Source organism: Crocodylus siamensis, chromosome 2 (genome assembly GCF_052110815.1).
Source record: "Crocodylus siamensis isolate JL-2025a chromosome 2, ASM5211081v1, whole genome shotgun sequence".
Lineage (NCBI taxonomy): Eukaryota > Metazoa > Chordata > Crocodylia > Crocodylidae > Crocodylus > Crocodylus siamensis.
In genome coordinates, this window is record NC_143396.1 from 272,827,562 (window position 1) to 272,839,592 (window position 12,031).

A 12,031-nucleotide genomic window follows, 5' to 3' on the forward strand; every position below is an offset into this window, starting at 1 on the left:
GGGCTCCCAGCAAAAGCGGCTGTGCTGCTTTTGGAAGTGGCCACAGGAGTTCCAGAAGCAGCACAGGTGTTTTTATGGTGAGCAGGATCGGCTGCCAGGGGACCCCCCGGTTGCTAACTGGTGTTGGGGGGAGTGACATGCCCCCCCCCCGACTCCAGAGGCACCAGACACCCATGGCTGAGTGCCCACGTGCATGCATGGGTGTGTCCCAGTCCAGCAGGTCAGTCCATGGGGGAAAGAAGCAGCAGGGGCTAGATTGAGGTGCCACACAGGCAGGAGCAGGGGTAAGATGAGTGAGGCCCCAGCTGTGTGGGACATATCTGCTGGGGAGGCACACTCCCAAATAATTTTTTCTCCCTCTGCCTTGATCTACCCTCTCCTTTCCTTCCCCATGGACTTACTTACTTGGTGGGGGGGAGGTGGCACATGGTAAATCTTGGGTTGCTTTTAAATGCCAAAGGTGATCTCCTACTTGAAGGCTGGAGACCACTGAGTTAGTGCACTTTTTAAAGGTCTAACTATATAGCCAGTTGCTATCCAGCTTTAATTTGCACCTATGGCAGGGTCTTTCCTGCAGCCTGGGAGCCCTCACAGCTGACAGGGTGCCCAGTTGCAGGGATGCAACCCCCAAGTCCTGGGGATCACAGCTGTTATGATCCCCACCACTGGGGGGGGGGGAGTGAAACTGCAGGCTCGCATGGGGCTCTTGGTCCCAGCTGCACCTCACTTGCAGCAGGGACCCCGAGCCCTGTCAGCTGTGGGACTGGGTCCTGGCTGTGCATGGTCCTCATGGCTCGGAGCCCCCTGGGCAGTATGGTCTCCCAGCTGTGGGAGCCTGCTTCTTGCCAACACAGGGAGCCCAACATTGGTCTCCTCCTACAGTGACCGTGAGGCAGGACTGGATCTAATGTTCAATCATGCCTCCTGCCATACACGTGTGGCATGTTAGGAGGTGCAACTGTGAATCAAGCGTTAGATCCCATCGTGCCTTTACCTGCCCGTGTAGAGGGGACCTAAGGTGGCTCCAGTCGCACATTTCAGTAAAGGCAACTGGATATCAGGAAAATGCAAATGAAAGGTGCACCTTGACACACAGGAAAAGCAAGTCCTTTGCCCTCTGGGGTTTGACTTCCCTCTGAAATGTAATCAGACTTGGAGGAGACAGACCTGGACCCATCCATCCAACGGCCCCGTCTAGGAGCTCTTGCCACCGCCATGCCCGACACCGACAGAGCCCTTTTCTGGCATGTGAAGCGACCCAGTCCGGCTGGCTTGGGCAGGTGGCACCTGTGCTCTTCGCTCGGGCAAAGGCAAGTCTATAGTCCAAGGCCGCCGTCCCTCAGGGGCAGCTGCAGTTCCCGCGCAGCCTGGCCCGGGGCTGATGCCTGCCAGGGCCGCCAGCCTCTTCCCTGCATCAGGGACCCTGAAGAGGGGAAGTCGGTTGCCGCGGGCCGCTGCGCTGCCGGGGGCGGGCCTGCTCGCCGGGGCCACAAGAGCCCGGCGGCTTCCAGCCAGCCCTGCCCGGCACGGCTGAGGGAGGCAGAGGCGGGGACGCGCTGCCGGAGGTAACCGGGGGCCCGGACAGCGCGGGGCCCTCAGCCCTCCCACCCCCGCCCTTGCACACTCACTCTCACTTGCACACTCGCGCGCGCGCGCACCCCGCCCTTGCACACTCGCGCGGCCCGCGCGTACCCAGGATGTCCCGCCGCCGCTGCGTGTGGGGCTGCTCCGTGTAGACCCACTCGAAGTCCCCGCGCGTCGCCTTGTTGCCCATGGTCCGGCCCCGGCCCCGCGCCGCCCGCGCTGCGCTTTATGCTCTCGGCTCGGCGGGGCCGGGCTCAGCGCGCCGCGCCCCGCCCCGCCCGGCCCGGCCCGGCCCGGCCCGGCCCGGCCCGGGAGCCCGCAGGGCGAGGGCGGCGGAGCCGGGCGGCACGCGGCGGGGGGCGTCGGGAGCCCCCGCGCTGCCCAGCAGGGGCCCGGCCGGGCCGGGGGCGGCAGGGGCAGGACGGTGCCTCCGCCTGCAGCGCGTGTCGGGGTGCGCCGCCCGCACCTGCTCTGCGCCCTGCACCACAGCAGGATGTTGAGGCGTGAGCCGTGCCAGGGGCCGGCTAGTGCCATCTTATTTCGTCTAAGACCCAAGCCAAGAAACCCGAAGGAAGTACTGGCGGGTGCGCTCATTTGCTGGATGAATTAAAAAGCACGAGGGGCTGGGGAAAAAGGAAAAAAAAGAGCCAGACTCTTGCGACATCCGCTCCGCCGTCGTCACAGTGCAGGGGACGTTTTTATCCCGAGTCACAAAGCGAAGCCAGGCCGCGCGAGCGCCCCCGGCCCCGCCGCCAGTGCTGCGCCCGCGCCCGCGCCCAGCTGCGCGGGGCTGCGTCGGAGCGCGGGCGGGGCCGGCCCCTCGGTCCTCCTGTCGGCGCAGCGCGGCTTCGCCTGTTTGAATGGAAACCTCCGTGCCGGAGCTGCTAGACTGGCCTAGAAATTAGTGCCTGGTTTGGATGTCAGCTGGAGACTGACTGATGGGCTACTGCGAGCACGGACGCAATTTGGAGCTCATCTCTCTAAACTTTTGCTGTATGACACGTGATCTCCAAACACTTCAGATTGCTTCCCTCACATTTTGGTGACTGCCCCCTGAAGCCCTTGCGTTTGTTTTAGATGCTGGGAGAGATGTAGATGGTTACCCTGTTTCCAAACTTTTTGTGCCCTCTGTTTGGCAACATTTCTCTCTTCTAACCTTTCCTCCTCCTCCTGCCTAGGAGGCTCTTTTCTGAACTCATCCAGTTTCCAGTGGCTGTCCTGTAGCAAGCTCACTGAAACTAACCTTTGTATTCTAGTCAGTCACATAAGATTCATGCCCAGAGGAATTATTTCCTCATTCCTCAGTGGGGTGATGCTTCTGCACTTGCAGCACAAAGTTATGATCCATTTGAAATTCTTGTCTGACTTTGTCTCTCCTCACCCCAGGAATCTAGTAGCATTAATGCTTCCATTTAACTGAGTATTCAGGTTTTGGATCCTGTTTCCCCAGATGTATTAGCTTGCCTTTTGCAGAGCTTAAATTCATTTTGTTATGTTTCTTTCCCTATTTCTAGTTCTTCCAGATTCTTTTGTATTTCCCTGTCCCAAATGCCATCCACAATTGCTTCTGGATTAGTATAATCTGTATAATTTACTATGTAAATATAAAGGGTGCAACCTTACCCTCAGATACAGATGTCAATTCTCAGTGCAGACAAAAAGAGCTTTGTAGAACTATTGCCTGGCAGGATTTAGCAGTAAACCTCAATAAAGATGATTTTGGTCATCACTTGTGGAGGAGGACACATTCACCTCATTGTTTCCAACCAGTTTGTTTGTCAGTCTGTGGATAAAACATTACTTTTTATTTAAGGAATTAAGTAATATTTTATCTACAGAACAGATGCAGCAGTAGTAGTGGTGTACGACCCGATTGCCCTACTAGTGTGCCGTGTGGAGGATCTTTTCCATGCCCACTTGGTTCTTGATGTTGTTGACTGGACTACCATTACAGCCAATAAAGGTATCAGTTACTAAAATATTAATGCCCTTCCTTTCTGGATGCCCTTCCTTTCTGGAGTTGCCAACACTTTTCACATAAAATGCAGAACAGCTTAATTGGGGTTAGTGACCCACTGTCTGGATTTGATCCTGCAACATTGTAGTAAAATGCCAGATCTCCTACAGTGAAGGTTAAGAACCCATTTTGGTATGAAGGTAATTTTTTTCTACGTGCTCTAAAATCCACACACATACTGAGAATTCTGTTCTCTTTGGTACGTACGCATCTTGTAGTCAAGAGTACATTTACTGCTCAAAATTTGGGATTGTTTGAGTAAGCTTTCTGAGATTCAGAGCCCTCCCCCTTCCATTGGGAGAATGTGTACAAGTGGAAAGACTTCTCAACATCCAAAAGTGTTGTTTTCCCTTGATTACACATACAGAGAAAGCATAAAGTTTCATCTCTCCACTCCAGCCTCAGAGGGTCATAGACTAACTCACTATCATTGCAGTCTTCCCAAGGTACCCCAGATAATCTCTTTTATCATCCCATACAGCAACACTAAATGCAGTGAATGCAGTGAGAATTTTACAGGTAACTGGCTTTGGCTACTGGTATCTTCAGGGGGGCAGAGTTAAGTTTGACTGGCTGTGTATCACCTTTGTGTTTTCTGGTTTTCAGAAGTTTGAATTTTATTTAACATGATGTTTTGGAAGGGGATAAAATACCTCTAAGAGCAACCTTAGCAATACACTGACCTAGGGATTTTTTAGCATTTAATACAAGAGCTCCATATCTTGTTACAAACACATATCACTTTATGAGTCAACTGAAGAATTCAGTTCCCTCTCCCTTTGTGTGTGTCTAAGGGGAGTTTCATTAGCATGACTCAGTTTACCTAACTGACAAAATTAAGGCCAGCCTATCAGTGTAATTATGAAGTGTGGTTCACAGGCTTTTGTGCTGAAATTAACCATGTCCACTCATCCACACAAGTTACAAAGAGATGTTTTTGTGAGTATGGTATACGATTAACAGGTTATTTCAGATATTTATCCTGGTCAGGCTATTTAGCTTTTTAAAATATTTGGCACTCACATAACAATTTTCATCCACAGATCTCTGAGTGCCCTGAGGACGGTTGATACTGCCATACCCATCTCACCAGATGGAAGAAAGTAAGGCACAGAGAGAGAGAGAAACTTGCCAGGGTTCATGTGGCAAGTTAGTGGCAGAACTGGAAACAGAACCCAGTTCTCCTTTCCAGCATGACAGAGGTACAAGCATAATATATACCTGTAATTTTACTGTATTAAGTTACTTGCACAATAATTAGCTCTTTCTACTTATAAACCAGCGATATTTTCGCTTATCTCATATAAGTAAACTAGGTTTTTTACATGATGTCTTGCTGCTGATCTGCAAGTGGGACTCTCCACTGAAAACAAAAGTTTTGTGACATATGGAAGGACAGGGCCATTAATGAGTTTTGTTGTTTACCCAGGCAAATACCATACTACTTCAGCAGCTGTTTGGTTGATTGATGGAATTCTGACATCTAGTGGTCAGTCAGATTAATCGCAAATGTATTTTCAATAGGTACTAGGTACTACTGAGTAATTTTTGGAACAAGATCTGAGTTACCACTCTTCTAAATAAAATTATTCTTCCTTGACATTGGCTAGTGGAGACCTTAACAGAAATGTCATTAACAATCCATCAGCCTACTTATTATGTGCTCAGTCAACATGGAATCGAGACATAAAACACCCATAAAACAACAGTATGGATCTTTGGTTGGGTGATGTGATTGTTAACCCCCTGTTGTGTCTGGTCTGCAGAGGATATCAGTTTGCTATAGTAGGTAGCTAGGGAATAAGATATTAAGTTCAAGATGCAGAGATTCAAATTTAATCTCCAGAGATGCCAATTCAACCCCCTGTGAAGACCAAAGTGTTCATTCTTACATGATGATTTATCCAAAAAAGGATCAACTCTGATTGTTATTAATCTTTTCTCCCCCCCCACAATGGCTTTAAAACTAATTGAATGTATAGATACCATGACAAGAGACATATTAACTAGGCCTAGATAGTTTTTAAATATTATATTGCTAGATTCCCTAATGTCTATGTCAATGATTTTTCCATGAGATCCTTTTAAGGGTATTAAGTATGTAAACACCTCCACATGATTCACAACATAAGTCCAGTGGTTTTAAGTAGGAATCCACAGCACCAAAACTTTCTGACAGGTTGCGGTCTTTCTGAGTTCCTTGCAACAGAAGAATTGCTCTGTTATTTTTTCCAGTCAAAAACTGAGTAAAAGCTAAGAGCTGGCATTTTCTGAGAGCTGCCTTGAATCTTCTAAGGGGTCTTTTGAGTTTAAAAAGGTCTGTGCCAAAGAACAATTTTCAAAGTAAATTTTTAAGGCCAACTCTAACCACTTGTTGTTTAATTAGCTAATTATGCACCTTCCTTTGTATAACTATAAAGTTGTGAATGTACTGGATAAACCAACATCTAAAAGTATAATCCAGTTGCCTAAGGGTAATATACATTTTCTAGCTTTCAGAGCAATAAATCCATCATTACTTCTCTCACTCATAAATATTGAAATCAGTCCAAACTGAAAAAGATTTTTCCCTTCAGAGAAGGAATCTCTGATTTCCTGTTTGCAATAAGAATTGCTTGATTGCAACCCCTAAATGTTTTGAGTCCTTTTGCAATTGCCTATTTGAAAGGCTTTTAAAAAGTATTGACCTGATCTTTACCAAGAGCGTTATCTAATGCAGGCTTACTGCAATTAGCTACAGCAATTAACAGTGTGGTTGGATATACCATACAGGAGAAAGTATGTGCAGGAAGGTCATTCTGAATGAGGATGGAAATACTATCTTCTCTTACAGAAATGCCACGCTCCACTCTTGCTTTCTTCCTCCCTACCACCTTCAAAACAATTTTGAGGATAATGGCTCTTCAAAGCAGCAAAGGAGCATTGTTGTCCAATATTAGCTTCTGTGGATATTCCTCAGAAGTACAAAACAATTTTACTTTCCACATCATGAACACTAAACTATATGAATAGGGCTTGCAATTGTAGACAAGTTTAAAGTCCTGGAATTTCAGGAACAGTTTTACTTTCCCAGAATCTCAATATAAACTGTTAATATACATCAGCTATTTATGATTTCCTCCCAAAGCAAAAATATTAAATCTAAATAGATGAAAATCTTCCTTTCATTACATATAGTTTATTCCATTGTGGTTTCTAATGTGTTGCTTTTCATATTTTGTTTCTATGTAAGTACATTACATTTACATTTGAATGCATAATACATATGTCCTTAAACATAGAATGCAAAATTTAATAAGTAAACAGGGAAGCAATGTTCATAAGCTCTTTTCCTAACATTAATACTGGCAGCATGTGCTTTATTTTAAATGGGAAAATAAGGAAGAATGTTATTAACAAAATGCTATTTGTTCATGCTTGGTTCTGTTTTTCTCCTAATTCACTAATATGTTAGACCTCATAGGATGCACCACCATATACTGTGGTACTGTATACAGACACTGCATGCAATCACTATCACATTTTCTATCTAAAAGACCTGACTCAAAGAATCAATGGAAAATGCATTGCAGTGAATGTAGAAATTATCTTCCTCTTCAATATATAAATCCAGCTGCCTTGCATGCAGATGTTTCCATAATGATGGGTCAGTTCGTAGATGCCAGTAGCTATTCTGAAGAACTGTATAGGGGGTCTAGTCTCAAACATGGGGGTTATGTCAGGCTAATTTAAAGATATTCTCAAATTATTCAAAATCTGGGGGTCCCCTTATGGAAGCCAGGAGGTTAGGGTAAGCTTCCACAAAGCTGAGTTCCCTCCACTCTTAATATTGGAGACAGGTTTCCTATACAGTACTATATCTCTTACATCCTTAGTGCTCCACACAATGCAGCAACATTCACTGCACCATATTCATAACTTGGGGGATGTTTGCATAAATAGCCATTATTTTTCACTATTCCACAAAAGATACCAAGGAACTTTCAGAGCTGCTTCACTTGGCAACCAACAGATCCTTACCGTTAAGTTGTAAGATTCAGAGTGCAGGCCTGATGGCATAAAAGCTATAGGATTTCATGGTGGTCAGTGGAAACGATACCTGAATTCCTTGAAAAGTTTGCAGAATTCATTTTGCTGCGCGGATCATTAGTTTATTTGTTGCAGACCAGGCACTGACAGTTGGCATGACATGAACAGTGAACCTTTGACAATCCTGTGGAACGCCTATGAAAATCACATAGGCAAACACCCGGAGCCTGAAGTACTCAAAATGAGTGGACTGTTTTCAAAAATTAGGTCATGGACTCAACATCAACATGATTTGTATTTGAAGACAAGCAGCCTTTTGGGAAACACTACCAATAGAATCAATGTTTCTAAGTGATAGCTTTGCCCATTCAAAAGACGATCATGTTAAAAGGGGCTTACATGAAGTGCACAAAGGTGCTCAGATTTTCTTCTGAGAATGACTGGCCTACAAAACTAAGCTAAGCCAAACCAGGGCCCTCAAGTCAGACAGAACTTCAACCACTGAAAAAAATTCCATCTAGTAATGTTCTGTAGATCACAGTTTGTAACTCATTGCATTAATCTATTTTCTTTACTATTGACAAGCTGCACACACTGAATGCCAACTGTTACATTACATTAAAAAAAAGTCACCCATTTTGCTTTGTGAAGCATGACTATTATTCAATATTTGTACTTAAGTAGCACACCAAATAAAAATTGTAATAGTTTCCATACTTTGTTTTGTGTGGCAACTTGTAAAATGATCATATTTTATTACATGTGACAGCTGATGGAGCAGGCAATCATTTTGTGTTAACAGGCACAGCATTTACTGTCTTGTAGAAACATGACTGGTATGGAATAAGAAATTTTGCTGCCCTTGGGCTTCCATGGGATTGCAGTAATTTACACACCATGTTTATTTTTTCCAATTAATTAATATCGCCATTTCAATAAGGAATGATGTTCTCCCATTGTGTCAGTCTCCTCCTAAATATTAGTTTTTGGAAGGACTGTCAGTTCCACTGATTTCAGTAAGAGTACCTGTATGAGTAAGAGGAGCATGATAGGGCTTTGTGTGTATATATAAATATAATGCCATGAGAGAAATAAAGGATACAATATATCAAAGGAATGCCTTTGTCAGAACAATTGTGTGCAATTATAATGAGTTAGGGGTGATACGAGACAATAAATTAGAAATGAGTTTGCAGTATGAAGCAGCTGTGAAAAATCAGGCCTCCCCTGTGCTGTACAAACACAGATAAGAGAAAATTCCTTTCCCCTTCCCCTTGACTACTTGTAGTTGAAAAAGACACAAAAGGAGAGTAAGTGAGGGGTGAGGACATACCATCCATGAAGAAGAATATGGTGATGAATTGGTGCAGCTTCATTAGTTACATGATTTTTTTTCTGATTCATTATTTTTAGAAAATGGGAATTTTAAATAAGATAAAGAATGGAGGAAAAAATAGCCAGTAGAACATGGGAGAAAGAAAGAAAAAAGGCATAGAAGGCAGTTATAATTCAGCACCTGCCTCATTGTAATCAGTAAGGACCCTCTACACGTGCAGGTAAAGGTGCAATGAGATCTAACACACAATCTGTACAATCATACCTCCTGCCATGCCAAATGTGCCTGGCAGGAGGTATGATTGTGGGATCTAGAATAAGAACTTTTCCTTTACTGCTGGTACAGGGGGAGCCTGCGATCATCATCCCAGGCTCCCCCTGCATAGGCAAATAGCAGGCTCCTGCAGCTACAAGTCTGGCAGCTGATGGGACTCTCAGCCCCAGCGGCACCCCATGCGTAGCTGGGGCTGAGCGTCAGGTCAGCTGTGTGTGGTGCCCCTGTGGGTGGGAGATTGCAGCAGCAGTCTCTGTGCAAATTAAAGTTGGATAAACACCAGCTATAAAGTTATTACACATTTTCCAGCAATAACTGTATAGCTGGTTGGACCTTTTTAAGGCACTATAGTTAATTTGAATGTGTAACCAGTCTAAATCAATTGTGCAATTAACTAGATAATTGTGCAGTAGGTGTAACTGTAGGGTTTAAAGGCAGAAGTGAGATTTGAAGGAAGACAAATAGCTGCTGCAGAGATTCCCCTTCCCTCCCCCCCATTCAGTGGTATGGGAGAAGGTGCAAAGGTGTTTAAGAGAGAAGTTTACTGGTAGGCTATAAAGGCCACTAGAAATCAGTGGGCATGTATACATGTTCATTAATATACCGTAATTATGGTGCATTAAGCTTAGTACCTGTAATAACAGGTACTAACTTAATGTGCTGTAATAGGCACTACCACACAGCAGTGCTGGTGCATACTTTTTGTGATGCTAATATGTAGTAGACTACTTCTACTGCACAATAGCATGGTTTGTGCTTGTGGTGCTAAGATGCAGTAGTCTACTGTGCATTTAGCATCTCATGTAGATGCACCCCAGCTGATCATGCTAGATCAGGTCTCTGAGGAAAATTAAGGGATGATGGGCCATAGAGTCAAAAAGTTTATTTGATGTAAAAGAGAAGGCTAATGTGGTCAGCACAACTAATTAAATACATTATGGTTTCCCAGTAAGACATTATAAACCATGAACCTAAACTTTTGGCACAAGATTAATTGTCAGGTTTCCCCTCCTCCTGTTTTACCTCTAACACTAGTTATTCCTGGGTAGAGGTAACAATTAACACCTGCCACATCGAGTCAGCAGAACTTATTCCACAAGCTTTACGCAGGTCTTACATAGCTGTTAACAATGTGGGCCAAGAGGAGAGGTGCTTTTTTTTCTTTAATCAATCAATGACTTTCATTCAGTAAATGTGTGCTCTTTCATATGTAATGCACAACTGCTTAACTATTTTTTAAACTACCTAGTTTGTATATATTTTAAAGCTGATGGTAAACAAAAACACCTGCCTTTATAGATAATAGATAGGTGTTAGATTACACTACCAGTGCTATTTTTTTCTTCTCCAGCTATTTAAACACTGGGCAGAACGTTCTGAGTGAAACACATTTAACAAGAAACAAGATAAGCTGGAACGGGATGATGTCAAGGGTGGGAATTAAGGCAGTTTTGGGGGAAAAAAAACATGGAGACACTAGGAGAGAAGAACAAATAGGAGTTGAGGAGGGAACAGTTATTGAACAGGTTAAAGCATAAGAAAATAGAAGTCTCAAATACATGGAAGTAAGTTAAATAGAAATGCTAGAAGTATGACTATAGAGGAAAAGAGCAAGCCATGAAAAATTAGTATTGATACTGGTTCTCCCCCTCTCTCCTTTCATGGGAGATGTGAAAGATTTAAATTTTTGACTGAAAAGCCTTCTCTTTGAAATATAAATGTGGGTGTTCTTTTCTTTTTCTTTTTCAGTGAGCAACGTCTTGCTTTTAAGAGGGTAGTTATCTAATTCTGGTTAGATGTAATCAAGATTAAGAACCATAACTATTAATATTAAGGTGAAAGGCATATTTTTGTCTTAATTGACAGAGCTGATATATATTTTGCCTGAGGGAGAGTTATACAAAAAATGAAATTGGTGCAGATAGAGAGACTATAATTTGAGGTGCTGTTAACAGGTCAACAGAGGATAACAGACCAGGAGAGGAGAAATGTGGTGTTAATTATGGGGCCAATGCTGCAAGGTGTTGAACATCTCTTGTACACAAAGTGTTGAGTATTTCTCTGGACTGTTTTCTGAGTGTACTAGATCAAAATACTGCAAAGATTTCTGGTTAGGGCACCCTAACATTAGAGATTTAATTGGGACTGTTTGATGTCTAAAATCAAGCACATGTTTAAGTTTCTGCAGGATCCAGGGCATGGTAGCTGATTTTGAGAGATGCTGAACACCTGCAACAATGATAGTCTTTGACAAGAGTTGTTAAATCCTCATTACCTCTAATGCCATGAAGCTGCAAATTAAAACTAAGATATTAAAGATACTGGATGGTCTCATTCAAAACATAAAGTTGTCTTTTTTTGGCTCTTTTACAGACTTTTAAATTTAAGCCTCATGTAGATTCATCTATGCATAACAAGTAACATGCAGTGAAAAATCTCTCTTCCATCTAGTACTATTAATCTGCATGAAGACAAATCTTCGGCTTTAAAAAAGACTTGTGCACAAGGTCTCTTATAATACTTCCATAATAAACACAAATATGTTGGTCAGAAGAGCAAGATAGAGGTGTATATGGAGAGGTGTCTTGTACAAAGTAATTGGGAGGCAAGATCATCTCTTATTCTAGTTGATTTGAGGTTTCTTTTTAGTTAATTGCTTTCCATGTAGTGACCCTGTGTAGCAGTCCCTCAATTCAAGGATGACAGTCTTCCAGTAAATAGGGAAGTCACTGGTAAATCCATAGATGACTGAGGAGATTGACTGGAGATCTAAAGATGTGATAATTGGTTCC

General features: G+C 43.6%; 1 protein-coding gene across 1 annotated transcript in view; it reads right to left on the reverse strand.

The window, feature by feature from the left end:
- Positions 1-1,789, reverse strand: part of DEGS2 (delta 4-desaturase, sphingolipid 2) — a 28,386-nt gene extending 26,597 nt beyond the window's left edge. Inside the window, exon 1 of the mRNA XM_090034013.1 lies at positions 1,693-1,789. Coding sequence (XP_089890139.1) covers positions 1,693-1,774 — 82 coding nt within the window. The 5' untranslated portion in view covers positions 1,775-1,789. The remainder of the gene's footprint in view (positions 1-1,692) is intronic.
- Positions 1,790-12,031: the final 10,242 nt, after the last annotated feature.